Below are 23,754 nucleotides of genomic sequence, written 5' to 3' on the forward strand. Positions count from 1 at the left end.
CTCCAACAGGGACATACTTTCTAATCCTGCCACTCCCTGGGCAGAGAATATACAAACCATCACAGAGGGGTATACTGTGGGACACACTGTGAGACATTACAGCTTCCAGGATGAGATTTTTATGCTTTTTTAAAAAAGGAGTGAGTTTGCAAGGGCAAAATATGGGTATGAGATGTGGGGGGATGATCAAGACTGGGGTGCATGATGTGAAACTCACAAAAAAATTAATAAAAAGTTAAAAGGAAAGAAACAATTACTACAGGCAAGAAAGAGCAGACCTGGAGGTAAATCCAGAGGATTCTGACCCAAATTCTGGGAAGAGTGGGCGGGGCATACCAACTATGCCTGTAGATTCACTCACCCACTCACTTACCCACCCACTTACTCACCCACTCACATACCCACTTACCCCCTCACCTACTCACTCACCTATTCACTCACTCACTCACCTACCCACTCACCCACCCACTCACTCACCCAGTCACTCACTCACCCACTCACTCACTCACCCACTCACTCACCCAGCCACTCACTCACTCACCCATCCACTCACCCACCCACTCACTCACCCACCCACTCATTCACCCACCCACTCAACTCACTTACTCACCTACTCAATCACTCACTCTCATGGGTACTTGTGAGTGGCAACTTGAAAACAATTTGTCATTATGCCAAGTTTAATTGCCTCATACAATTCCCAGGAAAGGGTTCAAATCCACAGCTGCTAACCAGGGACACACACACACACACACACATACACACACACACACCTGGAAAACTTAGCTAATTATGATCTTTGAAGAATATAAATGATTCCACGTGTCAAGACAATGAAGGGCTTGTTGGTTGGGGCATCAGTGCCATTGATGTCAAAGGCGTCTTTCTTCTCTAGGTGATAAAGACGTTATTGCAGGACTAGTGTCCACTGTGTGGCCTATCCCTCCAAATTGAAACACTTCTCTAGGAGGAAAGAAGAGGCTCTAGCCTGGGAGAACAAAAATTTGTAAGATTCTTGAAGACTCCACCTAAGCAGAAAGAGAAATGCTGGAGATATCACTATGCTTGCTCTAAAATTATAATACAGGGCTATTGTAACTAGAACAGCATGGCTCTGGCACAAAACCAAACACATAGACCATCAGAATGGAAAGGAGGACCCGGAAGTAAATGTATACAGCTACAACCACCTAATGTTTTGTCAATACATAGAAACCACACAACAAATATATACAAAATAAATACATCTTAGTATATTTGCATACAAATGCATATTCATAGAACAAAGATAGCCTGCTCAACTAGATAGCAGATGAAAAAGAATAAAACTAGATGCACATATTTGATGCTGCAGAAACATGAGTTAAAGAGGAAACTCAGGAAAAATGCTTCAAGGCAGAGAATTAGATAAGGATTTTCTAAAAAGGATTTCAATAATAGAGAAAATAATCCCAGGAATTGACAAACAGCATTACACGATATTAAAAGTTTATCAGAGTGAAAGTTTAGGATAGAATACAGAAAAATCCGCCAACTATGAATCCGACAAGGGATTAATATCTAAATGTATGAGGAACTACAAAAAATATTAAACACCAAAGCCAAACCAAAAACAAACAAATCAAACCATCTAATCAATAAATAGGCTAATGAAGAACATAATAGTTCTCAAAGGAAGAAACACAAGTAGCTAATAATCACATCCTTAGCCATCAGGGAAATGCAAACTAAAGCTATTATGGGATGGCTAGTGTGAGGTGGCTCACACAGTCAAAATGCTTATCAAGAAAACAAGCAACAGCAAATGCTGGTGAGGGTATGGAGAGAAGGCAGCCCTTATACACTGCTGGTGGGGATGCAAACTGGTACAACCACTGAGAGAGTCAGTGTGAAGGTTCTCAACCAGCTAAAACGAGAACCACCTCCCAAGCACATATCCAAATGTCTGTATACGTCACTTTTATGTTTATTGCTGCACTATTCACAGCAGCTAAGATGTGGAAGCAGCCTAGATACCCATCAGCAGATGAGAGGGTAAAGAAAATACGGCAGAGACGCGCGATGAAACTTCATTTTTCTGAAACGGAAACTGAAAGTATAGCATTTACAGAAAAGTGGCTGGAGAAAGGTTACTAAGGTGAGTGCGGTGTGAGAAGCTGACAAATGCAACATGTTGGCGAAACGTGCTGCGTGCGTGTGTGTGTGTGTGTGTGTGTGTGTGTGTGTGTGTAGCTGTAATTCTAGAAAGGGCCCATAGAGAAAAGAAAAGAAAAGAAAAGGAAGAGGTGTTATGGGATCGGGAGGCCAATGGGGAAAGATGACGGGCAGGGCGGGTCATGAAGCCCATGTGATATGAAAGCACAAATGAAGACTTTTATTGGAGGAAGGGGAACAGCAGGATTGGTGCGACCAGATGCGAGAAAGCAGTAGGGGAGGGGCTAAGGATAAAGGGCAACATGAAAATGCCACACCGGAAACTCATCCCTTGGAACTGTGATGTAAAAATTCATACAATGTGTAAAGTAAGAGGCATTTGTTGATTATCAATAGGCTTCTGCTTACACAAAATTAAATTTTACAGTTAAAGTCACTGTGATGCTTTGATTATGTTAGGCCCCGGGAGTGGCACTATAGGAGGTGTAGCCTTGTTGATGGAAATGTGTCAGTGTCAGAGTAGGCTTTGAGACCCTCCTCCTAGCTGCCTGGAAATCAGTCTCCTCCTGGTTCCCTTCGGAACAAGATGTAGAACTTCCAGATCCTTCTCCAGCTGCCATGCTTCTCGCCATGATGATACTGGACTGAACCTCCGAACCTGTAAGCTTGCCCCAGTTAAATGTTGTCCTTTATAAGAGTTGCCATGGTCATGGTGTCTCTTCACAGCAATGGAAACCCTAACTAAGTCACCCTCCTCCTTTTACAGCTGGATCTTTAAGAAATCCTTCAGTCCGGGGTGACAGGGAAATATCCTCCTGAATGAAAGATCACAATGTGACATACAGTGTGGTCAATCGCATCTCAGCCTGGACTTGACTTTTGAGTGTAGACTGAATTACAAGTTCAATCTCATCTTTGTATTTATTTATTTTGTAGTACACAATTGTTCTTTCATCGGCTATAAAAATTGCTTTTCTGTTAGTGAGCCTTTCTCGCAAATTAAGTATGCATTTACGTGTGGCCCATTTCATATTCTCATTCCTGAAATATAGAAACACTATTACTTTCTTATATTGATTTTTATCTTCAGCAACCACCCTTAAATGTTTTAAACTGCATTAATGGGTTTAATATATTTAATTTATTTTTAGCGTTTTAAATTGTTGACCAAGCAAGCACAGAATCCTAATAAGAAAAGCCTTCCAGAACATCTCATCAAAGGTTCTTACGAGTCCAAATTTAACTTAGGAATTTATTGAGTCCATTTCTCTCAAATATTAGAATGTTTCACGCATCCTGGTTCGCAGCATTGTCTTAAACTTGAAATTATAAGTCATTTAGCATCTTCTAAAGAGATTGAATCTCAAGACATTTGTTAGAGCATGTTTGTAATTTTAACTATTTCAAACTACATCTTCAGCAACGACATAAATGGATTATTCCCAAAGCTGATGTGAAAGTGTGGAGCTGGCAGTGTGATTTCATCCACTGTCCCCGTATCTATTCATATATCGTCCCTTATACGTGGAACATTCAGGACAGAGTTAGGTGCACCAACCCTGCATGGAGTCACAGGTCCCAATTTAGGACATAGATGATACCCTGGATGGAGCAGGTCCTGGTTTCCAAGTACACAATTTCTTTGCCACTAAGAAAGGGAATCTTTCTCTGCCTGTCCTTCTGGCAGATCTCACAAGATCGACATCCTACCTCACTGAACTTCCCAGGGTACAGTGCCTGTTCAGCTATGCGCATCAGCAGAGCACCTTCCGAGAGAGGATCCAGGCTTGTAAACGGGCTTGGACATTTTGGGCTTGGGTGTTTCAAAAACGGGCTGCGCGTGTTTGAAGCAACTGCTGGTGGAGTAGGGAGCAAGGTGTGGCAGTTTTTACAAAGGTGCAGCTAGTAGGTATCGGGTACCGCAGTGGTGGGTGACACCCAGAACAACACCGCCACCACTTACCTTGTTCTCAAGGTAGGAGTGTCGGTAAAGCTATGGCAAAACCTCCGACTCCCGCCCTTCTGAACATCGTGAGTACAAAGATCAAACCAAATGCCAGGATCACCCTGGCAAATGAAGTCACACAAAAGCAGAGAAGAAAGGCATGACGGGACCGAGGATGCAGCCCATTTGGTGGAGTGTTTATCCAGTGTTGTACAAAGTCCGGGGCTTGATCCTCGGCACACGGTAAACAGGGAGGGCATGCTGGTACATCTGCTATCTCAGTACTTGGAAGAAGGGAAGTTTATAATTACCCTTGTTTACATAGCCTGGGCTACGTGAGACCTTATCTCAAGACAATTTTTTTAAAAAATAAACAAATCAAAACAAAAGGAATTACAATGCTTGAAGACCCCAAAGATGGGGTTCTGCCTGAAATATTTTTACATACCTAACAATGCATCACTTTCTCAACTTAAGCAGTTAACTTGTGAATCTCAGTTGAGGCTATCCACCCCCCCCCCCCCCCCCCCTGAGGGCGACCATAAAACTAAAGTGGAGACTTGAGCTTGATTTGCTAGAGACTTCTGTAAGCTGGAGAAAACTGTCCAGAGAATGGGGAATGGGCGGGCAGGGACGGGCACTAGTGTGGTTGGACCATGGGCACGTATGCCAGTCCATTCCACCTCCAAATTCCTTTCTGACCTTTAGGTCAGAGCTCCAATAAACAAATTAAAATATGTTTAGTGCTAAGAAAAATTGAAAAAGCTAAGGTCACGGAGTTCTGAAGCAAACACAAAATTCCCTGTCCTCCTGGACCATGTATTATTCTAATCAAGGAGTCAGACGATGAGCTGAGTTGTGCATGTGTTAACCGTGTATGCCGATAGTGAGCGTGTATGCTGATAGTGAGTGGTAAAGGAAAAGCCACACTGAGTTCTGAGAAAGGGGGACTGACTGCAGCTTTACATCCTTTAGCCTGAAATGGCCTCTGTTGCCATCTGCGACCTATTCCAGGGGCAAGCTGTCACCATGCTCCAGCTATTTCAAAGCCTCCGAGGACACTTTGAGAGTCCTCTGAGCCCAGAGCTCTTGATTTATGCCTCGAATGCTCTTCTGGAATTCCTGTCATTGTTGGCCTGTTTTTACCTGTAAGACGCTGTTAAGTGGCACCTTCTAGAATGTTTCTCCTAGTCCCCTCCCCTCAGTGACTCCCACCCATTGCTATGGGTCTCTTTATCTCTTTGCTTAAAGCACAAGTGGTCAAATCCCGTTCCACTACCAAGACACACACACACACACACACACACACACACGCAAATATACACACCCCGAAACCAAAACTCAAAACTCATGAAGAAAGATACTTCTATTTAATAATCTGTCACTGTCACTGAAAGCGCACACTACCGCGTTGTCTAAATATAAAACACCAAAACTCCGATGTAATAGTAATGACAAAAAAATCATTCCTTCTATCTCATAAGTTATGAGTCATATCTGGTTGCCTTTAAATACTCAGCCCACCAAAGTCTGAGCTACAGCACCTCAGTCATTAGCACTTTTCTGGCCTGTTCTGGTTGGATAGCTCACCAGAGCCTGATTAACAACAACAACAAAGTTCCCGATCACCAGTCTTTGCGCCCACTTTAAGTGTTGTTTTGGCGCCCCCTAGTGTCAAGCATTATTGCAACACCTGTACATAATGAAGGTTTTTAATATTGTAGCAAAATTTGAAATTTAAAATAAACTTTCACTAAAAGAAATGCCTTTACTTAATTTTTATTTAAACTCTTGGTTTTCTAAGCCATGGAAAAATTTAAAGATAATTTCTTCATCACAACACGGTTGAAAGTCATTGAGAATCGCTGGGTTAGAATGATCCATGGGTATTCGTAACAATTGTTTGTTTAAATTGTGTTCTAATGCCCCTGTGAAGAACTCTCTCTATGAATAAACATGTATAAAATAATACCCATGTATGATAATAGTCATTGCAGAGTTGGAAACACCATACAGTCAACCAAAGAAAGGATTATTTACAGTATGATGCACTTGCCTACGGAAACATCATGTAGCTGTAAAAGGGGACAAGAAAGAAAAAGAAAGGAAGGAAGGGAGGGAGGGAGGGAGGGAGAGAGGGAGGGAGGGAGGGAGGGAGGGAGGGAGGGAGGGAAGAAGGAAGGAAGGAGAAAGGAAGGAGAGAGAGAGGGGGGGCATACATACATGTTAAGGTCACCAGTGCTAGACCAAAATTCCTTATTAGTAGTAAGTATTAAAGTGTTGTGCTGAAAAATTATGTTCACATCTTTCTGTGGCTTAGAAAACCAAGGGTTTAAATAAAAATTAAGTAAAGACATTTCTTTTAGTGAAAGCTTATTTTGATTTTTTTTGCTTGTTTTTTTTTGTTGTTGTTGTAGTTGTTGCTTTTTGTTTTTTGAGACAAGGTTTCTCTGTGTAGCCCTGGCTATCCTGGAACTCACTCTGTAGACCAGGCTGGCCTCAAACTCAGAAATCTGCCTGCCTCTGCCTCTCAAGTGCTGGGATTAAAAGCGTGCGCCACCACTGCCCGGCTATTTTAAATTTTTTAAGTGAAAGTATTGTACTTGTTTCCAGGTCCCAAGGATTCGTAGGGAACATCTTTAAATATACATGTAGTAGGGATTTATTATCCTGACAAGCCCATATAAAAGACACATAATCCAGGTATTTTGCTTACAAGCCCTAAGCCTGGATCAGACAGATCTGGGGCTATTCTGACTTACTCCCCAGCTGTAGGTCTCTTGTTGTTTCTCCTGGCCATGTGTTTCTGGTTCATGGTGGTTTCTTCATCCTCCATCCTCCACCCCCCCCCACTTTCTTTCTCCTTTCCCCACTTGAACCTCCAGTCCCATCTTTCTCCCTCCACTGTTCAATCACAGGCTCCAGTCTTTTATTGACCAGTCAAATTGGGGAGAAAGTTCACATGGCATCACTGTGAATACAAGAGGATCTGCTTGTCTCGGGCAACCACATCTTGAGGAACCAGTATTCAGCATTGGAATACAAGCAGCATTTGACCAACCCACTACATATACAGGGTAGCTCCTCCCCTCAAATAAATCTACCAGAAGATGAGAGATGTTTGAAGAAAGATATAAACTTTATTTAAAGCTTCTAAAAGTATGCAGATATATAAAAATATATTCTTATGTACTATTGAGAAAATTCAGTACAATATAGATATGATTTCCCCATTTATTTATAAATGTAATATAATTTTTATTAAAATTATGCTGAGTTTTTCTATTATCTGAAAGCTGACATAGTTAAATGTGAGGGTTTTGGGGTGATTTTAAATGTCATTTGGGCTGGGATGGTGGCTCTCAGCTGTAATCCCAGGATTCAGAAGAGAGGAACAGGAAAAGTAATTCAAATTCCAGACTAATCTATAGAGTGAGACCCTGTTGCAGGAAAACAAAATCTAAAAGTCATTGGGGAACACACAGAAAGTACTCAGCAATTTATTTAGGTTATAAAAGTTAGTTCTCCATTTATCAAAATTACAGATCAAAACTGCCTTTCTTTCTTCAACCTTTTAAGTTCTCCTGAAGTTTTATTATATTTTTAAGCCTAATACATTTTATAAATTATTTCTGAGGGGCTTTTTAAAAGTTGGAATTCCATTACAAGTTTTAATGTTTAAGCATTTTGTTTACTAATATACATAACAGTGTTCGTTTTCTTTTTTTTTTTTCTTTTTTTTTGTTTTTTTTTTCGAGACGGGGTTTCTCTGTGTAGCCCTGGCTGTCCTGGAACTCACTCTGTAGACCAGGTTAGCCTCGAACTCAGAAATCCGCCTGCCTCTGTCTCCTAAGTGCTGGGATTAAAGGCGTGCACCACCATCGCGCCCAGTCAGTGTTCATTTTCTATAGGCATTGCAAAAAGACTTATGAACAAAAATCCTTTTCAAATTCTTAAATTGTTTTCATAGATATAATTAACTTAACAAATACGTGGGGCTTAAATACTCCCAGTAGTACTGCACTTGCTTAAATAAGCTATGGGTTTGAGCCAGCATTACAACAGAACATATCATATATAAGTGTTAATGATTGAAATCTGCCCCACTAAATTTAATATAGGGAAGGCCATACATCTAGTACCTACAAATGTACCTGTAGTGGTCTGACGAATGACCACCATATATTTAAATATTCCAATTCTAGTTGGTAGAACTGTTTGGGAAGGATTAGGCCATGCTAGAGGAGGTGTATCACTGTCTCTGTCTCTGTTTCTGTCTCTCTCTGTCTCTCTCTGTCTCTCTCTGTCTCTCTCTCTCTTTCTCTCTTTCTCTCTCTTTCTCAAGCTGTGTCCCACAGTGATGGTCATGGACTCTAATGCTCTGAAACCGTAAGCCTCAAATAGACTTTGTCTTATCACAGCAATAGAAACATAACTAAGGTAAAATGAGGTCCCATGAGTGAACCCTGATCCAGTGTGACTGGTGTTATGGAAGGGGACATTAGGACACAGGCATAGAAGGAATGTCAAAACTCAGCGAGAAGATACCATGGACAAGCTAAGAGGGATCTTGGAATATAACCAACCCCAACAGCATCTTGCTGTTGAATTTCCCTTCTCTAGACAGTGAGGAAATAGATTCCTGTTGTTTAGGCCCCTCCATTATTTCTTGCTATGGTGGAACTAGTAAGGGACATCCTGACTCTCAATGGATGCATATGAATGTGGCTTCATCCGAGGGTCTTTTGAGGTCAGGAATTTTTTCCTATTCTTAGGTTGCTCTTAGTAACACTGGAGTCACACTAGTTTTTATTTTATTTTTGCTAGAAAAATTCTCATGAGGATTCTGCTTGTCTTAGTTGGGGTTCCTGTTGCTGAGATAGAACACTATGGCTGAAAGCAATGTGAGGAGGAGAGGAGCTGAGAAGAAATGAACGAAGGATTTAAATTCGCAGTGGACAGCAGCAGAACTACAACAGACCAGCAGGGTGGTGAAGGCACATACTTTTCATCTCAGCACTTGAGAGGCAGAGGCAGGCAGATTTCTGTGACTTTGAGGTCAGACCTCTCTGTGAATTTGAGGCCAGATTGGTCTACAAAGGGAGTTCCAGGACAGCCAGGCAGGGCTACACAGAGAGACTCTGTCTCAAAACCCCAACAAAACAAACAAATAAAAAACAAAACAACAACAAAACCCCTGCAAACCAAAAACCAAAAGAAATGACTGTAAAATTGTAAACAATCAAAAGGGGAAAAAAATCTAAAAAGCCTGACAGTGATAAGCCTCTGATAGAGTACTTCAAAGTCTGAAGCAGGTGCAGAGAATATGAGGCCTTGTCTCAAAAAAAATTCATAATAATAGGAAGCAAGCTGTGGGAGGCTGGATGGTTGTATCCACAGGTATTGCCATATAGTCTCTATATTTTATGAATAAGATGTGTATTATGTTGTTTAAGTCTTGGGTGTTGATTGGCTTTATTTTTTGAGTCAGAATTTCTCTCTGTAGACCTGGCTGTCCTGGAACTAGCTCCATAGACCAGGATGCTCTTGAACTCAGAGATCTGTCTGCCTCTGCCTCCCAAGTGCTGGGATTAAAGGTATGTGCCACCACTGCCCAGCAAGATGCTTATTATGACAAAGTTTTAACAGAAGAATAAATATTGGATGGAGGGGCACACGCCTCTAATCCCAGCATTCAGGAGGCAAAGGCAGGAGGATTGCTGTGAGCTCAGGGCCAGCCTCCCCTCCACCTCCCAATAAACAAAAGAACCCCCAAACTCCTGTATTCCTGTATTTTCAAATTGTATGTCATTGTCCATTATCTTTGGCTGTGACTACACTTATCCCATTCTTAAAATGGTTTTTTGAGAGTACAATCTCCATCAGTCTATACGTGTATCCTTGAGGGATACCATTAAAGAAGTACAATTATCTTTTTCTGAGTAGTTTATGCCATGTGAGAAAGTGCACAACCCCCAACATAAGGCAGTCATCACCCGAAAAACACGAAGTAAAGAGAGAGTTTTTGTTGTTGTTGTTCTGAGCCACATCTGACGTCAAGGAATAGCTTTTGAGTGACCTCGGGCAAACAACCTCTCAGTGGGTTGAGAAACGAACCAGGAGCTCATTTTGGAAGCCATTAATGAGACTACCGGTGCTGACACTGATCACCAAGCAGCTAGCTAGGGTCAAAAAAACTTTCCTCAGTACTCAAATTCTAAGAGACAAAGCTGGGACCAAGGCGGAACCATGTCGTCCACGTTAGCTTCTAGATACAAGAGTTAGTTTTCCTGGTTGACTGTAGTGGAAAACCACTTGGGTTTCCCCTTCTTTGTAGCCCGGAGCCGTGGGATGATGCTTCGAGGACGTTGAAGATTGTCCTAGATAAGCCAGGCAAAACCAAACCAAAACAAACAAAACAAAACAAAACAAAACAAAACAAAACAAAAAACAAAAAACAAAACATAAAAACCCAAAACCCCTAAACCCTAAAATAAACTCTTTGGACTACAAGTCCCAAAATGCAATGCTCGGGTTAGAACGTTATCCCCCCAAGAGCCATTAAGCGGCCCATCATGCAACACTCTTCGAAGTAGGCGGGCTCCGTGAGGAGACGGCCTATTGTTTCCTGGACAACTCCAATCCCGCGACAGACTGCACTTCCACTTCCGCTTAGGAAAAGACAGTCTACGCGTGCGTCTCTGTGGCGTCTTTCTCCCGCGCCAGCACGAATCGAGGTTTTGTGTGGCAGCAGCGCAGTCGTGGGCCGCAGCGTCTCTCATTTGAACGCCGCGAGCGGCAGCTTCTCGTCTGTGTCCTGACCTCGAAGCCTAAGAGCAAAGCGGCGAGATGACGGATCGGTACACCATCCACAGCCAGCTGGAGCACCTGCAGTCCAAGTACATCGGCACGGGCCACGCCGACACCACCAAGTGGGAATGGCTTGTGAACCAGCACCGGGATTCCTACTGCTCTTACATGGGTCACTTCGACCTCCTCAACTACTTCGCCATTGCTGAGAATGAAAGCAAAGCGCGCGTGCGCTTCAACCTGATGGAGAAAATGCTGCAGCCCAGCGGGCCGCCGGCGGACAAGCCCGAGGAGAACTGAGGCGAGCACTTCCCAGTCTTCCCCGTCTGCCAGCTGTGGACCGATCCTCCTTACTCTTGCTTCTTGACCATTCTGTCTCGCCTGACCTGCATACCTGTGGACGATTCCGAACAAGTCATCGAGAGACTGTCGGGTACCCTGGGAACTGTGCAGAAGGAGTGATCCCAGAATCGGCAAGCGAGGGAGACGACTGCATGGGAGTGATGACGCTTTTCGAGTCTGCTTTTCGATAGTTGATGTCTTCTTGCCTTCTTCTTCTTTTTTTTTTTTTTTTAAAGTAAAGTTTAGGATTTGCTCTATCTTTTGGTTTGGGTTGCTGTGTTTTTTTGGGAGGTTATTTGAAGAGGGTTCTGTGGATTAAGGTTTCATGAGAGTACAAATGGGAAATGGGGGCAGAAGCACAGGGCAAGCGTTTATTGTCAAATCCTTAAGTCATCATACACACTTTTATGATATTCCCTTGCTTCGATTTTCTTCATGCCTACAGTGTCTGGTCCCAAAGAAACCTTGAAGGATGGAGTTTTTCCACATCCCTTTCCTGACCATTTCTACAGTCTTTGCTGTCATTGACCTCACTTCCCTTTATGCTGTACCCTTCACCACCTTTTCTTGATAGTCTATGTGTCTTCAGAAATGACACACTGGCAGACAAGTGGTGTCATGTCCCCACCCTGTTCTGCAGCCCCACCCCCAATATTCACCAGAGTAATTTCCAAAGGTTTGAGGGCATACATTTTGCCAGCTTGAGTTTACGATTTTAAATACCATGCTTACAGTGCTACTTTACTGAGATGATGATATTTGAGAACAGATTTTAAGGAATCAAGAGAAGTAGCTATGCAGAGCACGGGAAGGTGTTTTCCATCAAAAAGGCCTGCCAGTGCAGTGGACCCAAGAGCAGCAGTGTATTTGACTTACTGAAGGAAAATCATAAAAGCAGTGATTCACCAGTGTTCCAGCATGATGGTGCACACCCTTAATCCCTGCACCCAAGAGGCTGGGGAGATCTCGAGTTCAAAAAGAGTGTGGTGATGCACACTCAGTCCAGGTGCTTTCCAGGCAAAAGCAGGAGGATCTGAAGTTTAAGGCCAGCCTGGTCTACAGATCGAATTTCAGGACCATCAGGGCTACACAGAGAAACCTTATCTTGAACCCTGTCCCCCACCCCTCCACACAAAAGCAGTATGTTGGGAAGGGATGAGCAATAGAACACCAGGACAAGAGGAAGTGGAAGATGGTTGATGATTCAGAAAGATTTTATGTTGGATTATAGCTATTGGCATTCAGCAGAAGAGAAAACTGAATAGTATACTTTTAGTAATTTATTTAAAAATAACAGTATCTGGCAGTGGTGGCACATGTCTTTAATCCCAGTGGGGAGGCGGGCAATCAGATCCATGAGTTCAAGGCCAGCCCGGTCAACATTGTTCAATTAGAGTTATTGGGCCCTATTTCAAACAAACAGAAGTAACAGTAAAGAAATTCAGGAGAGCTGGCTCTGGAGGTAAGAGTTCTTACTGTGCCAATTTAGGAACCTGAGTTCAAATTTCTTCTACCAGTGCAAAAGCCCAGGTAGAGCTCTATGGGCATACAACCCTAGTACTGTGGAGAAGATAGCTGGGGCTTTGCGGCTGCCTGCTTAGCTCCAGGTTCAGATAGACTGTGTCTCAAGACAATAAGGGGAGGACGGACTGGAGAGATGGCTACATGGTAAGAGCTAGCTGGCTGTGCCTCCAGAGGACTCTGGCTTGTTCCTCAGCACCCACATGGTGGCTCACCACTGTAACTCCAGTCCCAGGGGATCCACTAGTATTTCTGGCCTCTGTGGACACCAGACAAAAGTGCTGTACATACATGCAGGAAAACATAAGTGTACATATCAAATCTTTAAAAGAAAAAAAAAAGGAGGAAACTTCTTTTTGCAATAGATGGAAACCATTACAGAAAAGCACAACCAGTCAATGCAGAGTTGTGGGGTCCAATCCCAACCCATTTGCCTACCTTTCCCCTAAGGCTTGGTCTACTTCTGAAGAGGAGGCAGAGGTACTGTTAAGTCCCGGAGGATCAGGGAGTGTGCTGTAATACTCATTGTAAGACTGATCCATAAAGTCTCACCAACTCGGCAGCCTAAAGATGAGCTGAGCAAGAACAACAACAACGACCATCCTAACGTGGACAGGGAAAGGCTGTTCTCAGGAGCCCTCAACTCGATACAGCTGCAGGCAACTGAGGGGTACTGAGACGCGAGACAGCCTTTCCCAGGAAAGACCATGGTATCTAATCCTAATGGTGAACTCTGAAATCTTCATAGAAGTAACATTACAGACCGAGCACGTTATATTCATGTGTTTAGGACACACAAACACACGTATGTCACAGTTAATGGAAACGTGGCCATAGATGTGAAAGAGCAATGGAGAGTGTATGGGAGGGCCTGGAGAGAGGAAAGGGAGGGGGAAATGATATATATTATAATCTCAAAAAAAAAAAAAAAGAAACAAAAGAAACAAGCTAATGGAATAACGGAGTGAAAAGATGAACATCTCAGGCTTCTGGTGTGCACAGATGCACACACCTGGACCACACGAGTGCAGACACCACGCACAAATGCTGCAACACTACATGATGCAACACTACATGATGCATTTTAATGAAAAGTAACTTTCAAAACCAGAGTTTACTGAGAAGAGCAGCTTTGAAAATACACCTTGACACAAGTCTTCAGTATCTCACTTTAACAGACATCGACTGGATTCTCAAACTGGTTTCGACCTTCCAACTGTCGGGGTCAGAAGTTTGCTTTTAAAGATACAGACTTAAAATTTTTGTTTTGTTTCATTTTCCTGTGTTGGGATTAGAACTCAGGACCTTGGGCATGTTGGGCAACTGTGATAACCATTGAGCAATAGCTTCAACTTCCAAATGCTTTATTATTATTATTATTATTATTATTTTTAAAAGCCCTATATTTATTCACTTACTTGTGTGTGTGTTGCTTCTGTGTAGAGATCAGTTTCTTCTTCCACCATGTGAACCCAGAGAGAGAACTCATCACCAGAGAGGGGCCCCCAAATTCATTTTTTAGTAATTTGTGGTTTGGAAAAGATAATTGGCCTTTTCAAATAGCTTCCCATATCCTTTTTCTTTTGTTGTATTAGATTTCTTTTTTTTAAAAAATAGTTTATTTTTTCTCAAATCGTAATTCATTCACACAAGGGTTATAAACACAGAAAGGCAGGATGTGGGGAAGTCCGGGATGACACTGGAGTGTGGGTGTTCAGGGGGAATACAGATATCTTTCAGAACCAGGTATCGGCTGGGTGAAGGTTCAGGGGACAAGTCACTATGACTCTGCCTATGACTCACTTGTCCTTATCTAAGTTGGTATTATCTGCCAAGGCTACCTATTTACAAGGTCTATGACTACTCAGGCTGATAAATTTCCACAAAAGCTGCCTGTTGACATTAGCTTATAGCCATCTGTTTCAATGTTCTTCCACTGAGACCCAAGACTTGGTGTTAGTATACATGTATGACAGGCCTATTGCTGATTTTAGGCCTATGGCTGGTTTTAGGCCTTCAGTGTGTAATCAGGGCTGCCCCTGATATCTCCTCCCTTCTCTAAGTATAGAAAGGCTGTGGTGATTCTAATCTTGCAAAGGCAGGGATAGAGGCCTGACCTCCAGTAATTGAAGGGGACCTTGTAATGGCTCCAGTCCCCCTGTCATTGTCCAGTGAGGCATGAGGGCCATACCCATCCCGATGTTTTTTTTCCTGGAGAGAGGATACTTTTGACATCAACCCCTAAGCAGTCAGGCTTGTCCTTCAGGGAACCCAGAGAGAGATTTTTTATTTTTATTTATATTCCCTTGCAGTGCTTAGCCTTGCAGCCTAAGCAAGATTTCAGATCGCCTGACAGAGGGGGTTCTGGGTGGCCCCTCTCCGCTTGGTCTAGGGGCAGAAGTCCCCCCTTTTAGGTTGGGTGGAGATGGGTTTTGGAAACACCTTGTATAAAGTAACAACCTCATCTTGAGTCTCGTGGTCCACCGTAGCTAACTAATGATAATGTATCTGAATAGGTTTTGCTACCAAATTATTTATCTGTTGTATCACAGAGTTAGTCCACCTATTAGAGAGCCAGGGACCAGCAGAAAAAAGCAAAAAGAACCCAAATAATGGTCCCAAGATGGGAGGAAATAGGGTTGACAACCTTGGAGAGGCTGAAAACCAATTCTTGTACCAGCCTTCATCTGTCTCTTTCTCTCTCTGATTTTTCTTAGGGCCTTCACTACCTGTTTCATGCTCTCTTTAACCCTCCTTGTCTTGTCTATGTAAAGGCAAATTCATTTTTTAGTAATTTGTGGTTTGGAAAAGATAATTGGCCTTTTCAAATAGCTTCCCATATCCTTTTTTTAAAAAAATGATTTATTTTTATTTTATGTGTATTGGTGTTTTGCCTGCATGCGTGTCTATTTGAGGGTGTCAGATCCCCTGGAACTAGAGTTACAGATGGTTGTGAGCTACCATGTGGATGCTGGGAATTGAACCTGGATCCTCTGGAAAAGCAGTCAGTGCTCTTAACTGCTGAGTCATTTCTCCATTCCTGTCCATATTCTTTATTGATTCTTTAGGATAACCCAGAATTTGTAGCTTTAAATATCAATTACAATATGGAATATAAAACTAAACTAATGAACTTGATGCTGTTACTTTAGAATTCACTCACCTGTTTTTGAACTATGAAATTTACCCCTTTGTATCCAGGTATTAGAATATCTACAATCAATTTAGACAGCATTAGTACTGAGCTTCAAATAGGCTTCCAAATGATGACACATTTATGTGATAAAAACATATGGTCTTTGGTAATCATCTCGTGTCTCATCAGGAAAGCGTTCCGGTATTGAGAAGCTGCAGAACTTGATGTTCTTTAATTTCAGTCTTTGCTTTAAAAGCTTGAAATCTCACCAATAGTAAATATGTAATTTTCCTCGCAGTACAAGGCCCATTTGATTCATTCTCAAGAAAAAAATGTGCCCAAGTCTGAAAGCTGAACTTGTGACTCTGAAGTTGAGTGCTCACCTAGTGTGCTTGAGGCCCTGGGTTTGCCCCCCAGCACTGGGAACATAACAGAACCAGCAGTAAAACCAGAGTTGTTTATTTCAAAGGAAAAATGGAGTCTTGGAAGAAGTTCTGCTCTCAGCACAGGGGTTTCCCTTGAGGAAGTCAGCATCCTTTGAAGACAGCAGGGGGCTATATCACGATAGAGCAGGTCTTTAGGGGCAAAATTGTCACAACACTAGTGATCTTACTGCTTTATCAAGGACTCTTCCCTCCAAAATGTTGTATGTAGCCTAGGATAGCCTCAATGGCTGCCAATCATTACTGTCTTGCCTCGGCCTCTTGAGTGCTGGGATTGCAGGCATGCCCCCTTGCCTGCCTTTCAGCACAGACACTCATAAATGAAACAGTTCTGGCTGTTTGTACTGAGCAGCGGAGGCAGAGTGTACCCATGACTGATGTCACCTCACTGCCATTGTCTTGACTCACACCAATCACTTTCATTGATGCTGCTTTTGTGTAATCTGCGCAAATATTAACTGTGAAAAAAAAAAAAGCTAATGAACTCGGGCTTTTATTATGGGAAGAACTTGACTTTACAGAGTCCCTGAAATGCTTCTCACAGCAATCTTACTGAGTTTCCCGAGTGACTGATGGTAGATTAAATAATAGATGCTTCAGTATCTGACAGACGTTTTTTCAAGTGAGTGAAATGAACCATCACTTCGGGAAAGCTGCGAAATTGCTACTTGAGAGGGCCCCTGTGGATGCTGCCTTGAGAGTAGACAGGCAGAGTGAAAGGGAACCGATTGTAAATGTTCGTGCAATTAATGTGTCACTGCTAATGCACTGCCACACCCCACTCACCTCAGAGAGGGAAAGTTACACTGTGAATCACCAGTTTATAAAACTTGGTACAGAATACAAAGTGTTGCTCAAGTGAACTTTTGTTGGAGGCTGCGGGAAGAAAGACCGAGAGAGAAGACAGCTTACGCTGGAGAGAAAGAGGAAAGGCCTGGATCTACAGAGTGGAGTAACATATGTGCTAAACCAGTGGCTCCCAACCTGTGGGTTGCAAACCCTTCATGAGGCAAACAACCCTTTCACAGGGGTCACCTGAAAACACAGATCTTTACATTATAACAGTAGGAAAATTACAGTTATGGAGTGTCAATGAATATAATTTTATGTTGGGGGAGTCCCCACAACATGAGGTCTTTAGAGAAAGTCTTCTTAAGCTGGCTAGGGTTTGTCCTGTAAAATAGGCCAAGTCAAAGATTTTATTCAGTTTTATTAACTGATTTATTTCGTGAACAGTGTCTGGCAGATCTGCACATGTCCAATAAAAGTTGAAGGGTCAGTGTGGAAAGACAGGACTTAGTCCAGGTAACCTACTGTGGTTTCTGTGCTTCAAACAGTCTCCACTCTCACTAAGACAGCTGATTCGGAAAAGGTAGTGTTGGGCTGCAGGGAGGAGGGTCTGGGAAGGAATGCTTAATTGGCTAAGCCCCTCTGGCCTTTAGGTACCTCATTAAAATGGAGATCTGTCTTGAGACTCTGTGGCCTGTAGTCATGTCCTCTACCTGTGGAGGGGCTAGTGGGCATTGTCCTACGTGACTGGAGGACCCCACTCTATGGAGGTCTTCGGTCTCATGTCAGGAGCCTGGAGTCTGGGAGTGTGGTGAAATACATGCTGTCCCTTAGGATCACCTGGGGTTTCCAGTGATTTCTAGCTGGTGCTCGACCAGAAACCATGCTGTCCTTTCACAGTCCTGCAAGGCAGATCCAGAGCATCTTCCAGTCACAACAGTCCCAGATAACACTGGGAACTCCAGGTTTGCCGAGTGCCTCACGGTTTAATTTATATGATCCCTGTTTAACACATGGATGAGATTCAGAAAGATTCATTAGCCCAGAGTTATAGCTTGTTAGCTAAGCCTGAATATTATTATTATTATTATTACTATATTACATTTTTATTGTTATCTAAACTGTACCATTGTTATCTGAACATGTATTATTATTATTTAACCCTGGATGGTTAATATTATTATTAACTGCACTAGTTAGATTTTTGTCAACTTGACACAAATTAATGTCATCTAGGAAGAAGGAGCCTCGAGGAGGAGGAGGAGTCGATGCCTCCATCAGATTGGCTTGTAGGTAAGTCTGTGGGGGCATTTTCATGGCTAGTGGTTGATATAGGAGGGCCCACTCACTGTGGGTGGTGCCACTCCAAGGCAGGTGGCTTTGGAAGGGATAAGAAAGGTAGGTGGGGGCTAGAGAGATGGCTCAGTGGTTAAGAGCACTTGACTGCTCTTCCAGAGGTCCTGGGTTTGATTCCTTATAACCTACTGTAACTCCAGTTACAGACGATCTGATGGGATCTTCTGGCTGCTGTGGACGCCTGGTATACAAGCATGCACGAAGGCAAGGCATACGTATGCATAATAAGTAAATAGCATTTTAATTCATCTTTAGAAAGACACAGGAAGGTAGCTGAGCGTAAGCCTGAGGAGAGAGCCAGTCAGCACCTGCTCTCTGCTTGATTTACAGCCTTCACGTTCCTGTCTGGAGTTCCTGCCTTGACTTCACTCAATAAGTTGGATGTGAATATACCCTTCCTTCCTCATGTTGCTTTTGGTCATGGTGTTTATCAGAGCAAAAGAAAGCAAACCAGAACATTAGCTAAGCTTGCACTATCATTAGTAACTAAGTCTAGATTCCAACCAGTTAAAGCTGCAAAGTCCAAATCTCAACTACATAATTGCCCCCAAGTAGATTTAATGCAGAAAAATACTATTGGGATAATTTAGTACTGTTTGTTGTGGTTGGTAGTAGTTTTTTGGTTTTGTTTGTTTGTTTGTTTGTTTTGTTTGTTTTTAGATAGGGTCTCATTGTGTAGCCTTGGCTGGCCTGGAACTCTATATGAAGACCAGACAGGCTTGGAACTCACAGAGATCCACCTGCCTCTGCCAGGACTGAAGGCGTCCAATACTACCTCTGGTCCAACTTACCAGTTTTTATCTCAGACTTTAAAGATAGATGTGCTTTGTGCTTTGTTTTGGTTTTCGAGACAGGGTTTCTTTGCATAGCTTTGGTTGTTCTAGAACTCTCTCTGTAGACCAGGGTGGCCTCAAACCCACAGAGATTCATCTGCCTGTCTCTCGAGTGCTGGGATTAAAGGTAGAAATATTAAAACCCTAGTGGCTTATTTATGCCAAGGAGTATGAAACCATATGAAATATATCATCTACAGAAACCAAAGCTGTATGAATGTTTATTAGGAAGAGTGACAACACTCAGGGTAGGGGAAATAATTTTGTGTGGAAAGTTTTCATTCAAGTATCAGAAAGTAAAGTGCATCCCAGAAGCTAAAGAGCCATCCTAATACATTTAGTTGTTTCAGGCATTCTAAAAGTAATATTTGTTTCAACCACTGGAGGGCAGTATAGGATAGGAATTACTTTTGTGCACAGCATTGAACAAAGGATTCCTGCTGACTTCAGGCAAGAATCAAATTTCTGTGCCTGCTTACCAGGCTTCTGCAACTTGGAAAATAACTGCTTGATAAACTACACAGTGCACCAGGCCAGGTTTCATTAGATAAACCCACATCATCTTTTTTTGTTTGTTTTATAGATCATTGTGGATGCTGTTGCTGCTGGTGGTGTTTGGCTGGTTTGGCTTTTCAAGACAGAGTTTCTCTGTGTAACAGCCTTGACTGTCCTGGACTTGACTATGTAGACCAGGCTGGCCTCAAAGTCATAGAGATCTGCATGCCTCCGCCTCCTGAGTGCTGCAATTAAAGGCACGTGTCACAAATAAAGCCCAGCTTTATTCGTTATTTTTTGAGACAGGACCTTGCTAGGTAATTTCCTGCCCTAAGATTCTAGGCATGTCCATCACACCAGGCTCAAAGCTCATAACTATGGCCCCTTTCCCCTGCTTTCTAAGACAGTCTTATGTTGCCCAGTTTCTGGTCTTGAACTCCCAATCTTCCTGCCTTTGCCCCCTGAGCCCTGAGGTCTCAGATCTGTAATGCCACGCCTGGCTATGATTTCTTATTACGGTTTAAAAGGCTTTGCAGTCTCTGGCCCCTGCTTTTATAAGGCTAGAAAAGCAAGTTCTAAGTCCTAGAATGGTAGCAATCACACTTGCTAGGATTTGTCAAGTATCACCACTACCAGATAGTATGATCTCATTTAATCTCAGCAGACCTAAGCAGATTGTTATGGCATTAAACCAGTAGGCAAACACATTTAGGTTTTTTTTGCCCCCTATCACTGGGCAAGCCAGCTTCAAGCCACAGGTTACCATACCCTCTTATTCCAATATGTAGGCTCTGTACAGGCAAGGGGTTTCTAGAACAGGATGTTACAGAATTAATTCCTTAAAAATTTGTTGGCAGCTCTTCTTCAGGGTGGAGAGGTGGGGCTGGGGAGGGCTGTTTGATAATTAAAGGATTTCAGGCTGAGTGGTGGTGGTGGTGGTACACATCTTTAATCCCAAGCACTAGAGAGGCAGAAGCAGGCAGGTCTCTGTGAGTTTGAAGCCAGCCTGGTCTGTAGTTTCAGGACAGCTGGGGCTGCACAGAGAAACTCTGTCTCAAAAACAAAACAAAACAAAACAAAACAAAACAAAAACAAAAAAAACAAAAGAAAAGCAAAACCAAACCAACCAACCAAAAACAAAAACAAACTTTCAGAACAGAAAAATGATGTGGTCTAGCCTGAGCTTCCGAAAGATGGTCCTGTGGCAGTGTGTAGGGTGAAACTTGCCCTCTTACTCAAATTGTAATCCTTCTGTGGTAGTGAATACCTTTGTGAATTAAAAAGTTTTATTCCCAGGTATTATTATTGTTGTTGTTGTTATTTCTGTATCTGTGAGAGTAACAACTTAAAAAGTATTAGAAAGAGCAGAGCATGGTGATGCATGCCTTTCATCCCAGAACTCAGGAAGCAGACGCAAGCTGATATCTGTGAATTGGAGGCAACCCTGGTCGACACAGTGTGGCCCTTTAAAAAGAACATGGGGGGCGGGGAGGCGGAATGAGACAGTAACTATATCTTACAATTTAGTATCCAAGGCTCATTCTTTTCCAGGACAAGAGTGAAAAAAAATATAAATAAAAAGCTAAAAAGCAAGTGTTCCTGAAGATTCTGAATGTTTTGAGTTCTTTCTTAAGTCAGTGTCTGGGAGATGCTTGCCAGGTGGCCCTAGGAGCCAATGATTTGACAGCCAATTGTTGATCTGCTTCAGGACAGTGACAGTTAATTTAATAAGCCTTTCTCCCAAATCTCACTTTTCTTCCAGAATCTCCACATTCTATACTTTTCTTAGAGGCCCTCCACGCGTCTGTTTTCCTGTCACACAACCTGAAGTGGTCAAAGCTGCAGAGGGGTGGGGGGTGGGGGCGCCTGCGGAGGGGAGGGGCGCGGTGGAAGAATCCATCCTGTAGATAGGTGGATAGGAAAATGGTGGGCTGCGAGGGGCCTTTTGAAGCACTGTGTCTTTGATCTGGGCTGCCTCCAGTCCTGCTCATTCTCCATGACCTTCATGTCCTGCCCACTGTTCTGAGCTGTGCCCAGCCTGCACTCTCTTCGCTCCATCCTGTCTCCCTCAATGAGCCTTACTTAGCCATGTCTGCCCCATGTCTTGTCACAAAAACAGCAGCCTTCAAAGCTGAAATGTCTTCATAAAATAAAAAAAAAAACTGAGGTAGGATTTTAAAAGAGAGACAGAGAGTGAGTGGGAATGAGAGTAGAGAGGACACAGGAGGTAGTTTCAGGGGCTGTAATGCACCATTAGAGAACTTAAGTTATTTTACTCCCTGGTCCTCCCACTCCTCATACTCAAGCCCTCGGCTAGCAGGCATGCGCTCTGGTTCCTGATTCCTATCTCCTGCTCTCAGCTTCACCATTTTCCTACTTACGTTATTGATATTATACTTCGTTGATTTTGATATGGTGGGCAAAATGATTTATTCTTAAAACAAACAAACACAACTGAAGACCTAGAACATGCAAAGTGAGGACTCTGAGCTATGCAAACCAGCCAAAGTATTTTTAAGTAACTAAAAAGTAAACATAAAAAAAGAGTAATACCATATTACTTTTATTCCAAATTAAACACTTAGCCTTATCAATTTTCTTACTTCATTTTAAAATAAAGTTTTATATATATATAGTAAGTTATGTGTGTGTGTGTGCGCATGTGCACACATGCATATACTTACGTGTGCATGGCACCCTAGTTGCAAAATGCAAAAAGAAGCATTGCAGATAAAATGAATGTCTCTTTAACCCCTGTTGTCCCAGCATTTCCCCTCATCACACAGACAGACATCTGCTAAAGCAATCATTCACTTCTGGGAACATTTACAAACATTTATTCATACCTAGAAAATATTTTATCATCATCATCACTACCACCACTACCATCATCAGAAATGATGTGACTTTTCAAAAAGCTCAGCAAAGAATTAATGTATTTCCTTAGTTTCGTCTCTATCACTGTGATAAAACAGCCTGACAAGAGCAGCTTAAGAGAGAAGGGTTTAGACTGGCTTACAGTTCCACAGGACACAGTCCATTGTGGCGGGGAAGTTATGGTGGCAGACCATGAGACAGGCCAGTCACATCTCACTGGCAGTCAGGAAGCAGAGGAAGACCTTGAAGTAGGGTCAGGTTATAAAACATCAAAAGCCCCCCAATGACTTCCTCTGCAAAGCCCCACCTCTTAAAGGTTCCACAGCCTTCCCAAAGGGCTACAGAGTATCCTGGTAGAGTTTTTTTTTATTGTTTGTCAACTTGATACAAGTTATCTGAGAAGAGGGAACCACATTGGAGGAAATGACCTATAAGCAGTTTTTGTCCTTCCAAGCTTTGCAAGAACAGTAGTTTTATGGATCTTTTTTCCTGTTTTGAGGTTTGGTTGGTTTCTTTGTTCCTCGACATCTCAGGAAGAGTCACATATCAGGTGACTCATAGAAAAGATGTGAGAACAATCAGTCTCAAATGGCTTCATAATCTCTCATAAAGTGATGCCTCAAGCTAAGTAAATCTCAAAGAGACTTTGGATTGAATATAAAATGTCACAATTCTTATTTTTCCAATTTCTAGTTGAAATGACTTTTTAAAACTAAAAACATTCTAAAAATTATGTGTATGTATGTGTGTGTATGTGTGTATGAATGTGTGAGTGTATGTGTGTATGAGTCTGTGTATGTGTGTGTATATGTGTATGTATGTGTGTGTGTGTATGCATGTGTGTATATGTGTATGTGTGTGTATGTGTGTATGTGTGTGTATATGTGTTTGTGTATATGTGTGTATATATGTGCATGTGTGTATATGTATGTGTGTATGTGTGTATGATCTGTGTATGTGTGTGTATATGTGTTTGTGTGTATGTGTGTGTGTATATGTGTGTATGTGTGTGTGTATGTGTGTATGAGTCTATGTATGTGTGTGTATATTATA

General features: G+C 42.4%; 1 protein-coding gene across 1 annotated transcript; it reads left to right on the forward strand.

Annotated features, from left to right (window-relative positions):
- Window positions 1-10,781: 10,781 nt before the first annotated feature.
- On the forward strand, window positions 10,782-11,503 carry Sf3b5 (splicing factor 3b subunit 5). Its single transcript, XM_028779248.1, has one exon. It carries the CDS (start codon window positions 10,949-10,951, stop codon window positions 11,207-11,209), a length of 261 nt encoding a protein of 86 aa, XP_028635081.1. The 5' UTR covers window positions 10,782-10,948; the 3' UTR covers window positions 11,210-11,503.
- The last annotated feature ends 12,251 nt before the right edge of the window (window positions 11,504-23,754 follow it).

This window comes from Grammomys surdaster, unplaced genomic scaffold, assembly GCF_004785775.1.
Source record: "Grammomys surdaster isolate TR1022 unplaced genomic scaffold, NIH_TR_1.0 348, whole genome shotgun sequence".
NCBI lineage: Eukaryota > Metazoa > Chordata > Mammalia > Rodentia > Muridae > Grammomys > Grammomys surdaster.

Bases quoted from the DNA above. Each gene is read 5' to 3' on its own strand.
- Sf3b5 (XM_028779248.1), top strand. From the start codon at position 10,949: ATGACGGATCGGTACACCATCCACAGCCAGCTGGAGCACCTGCAGTCC.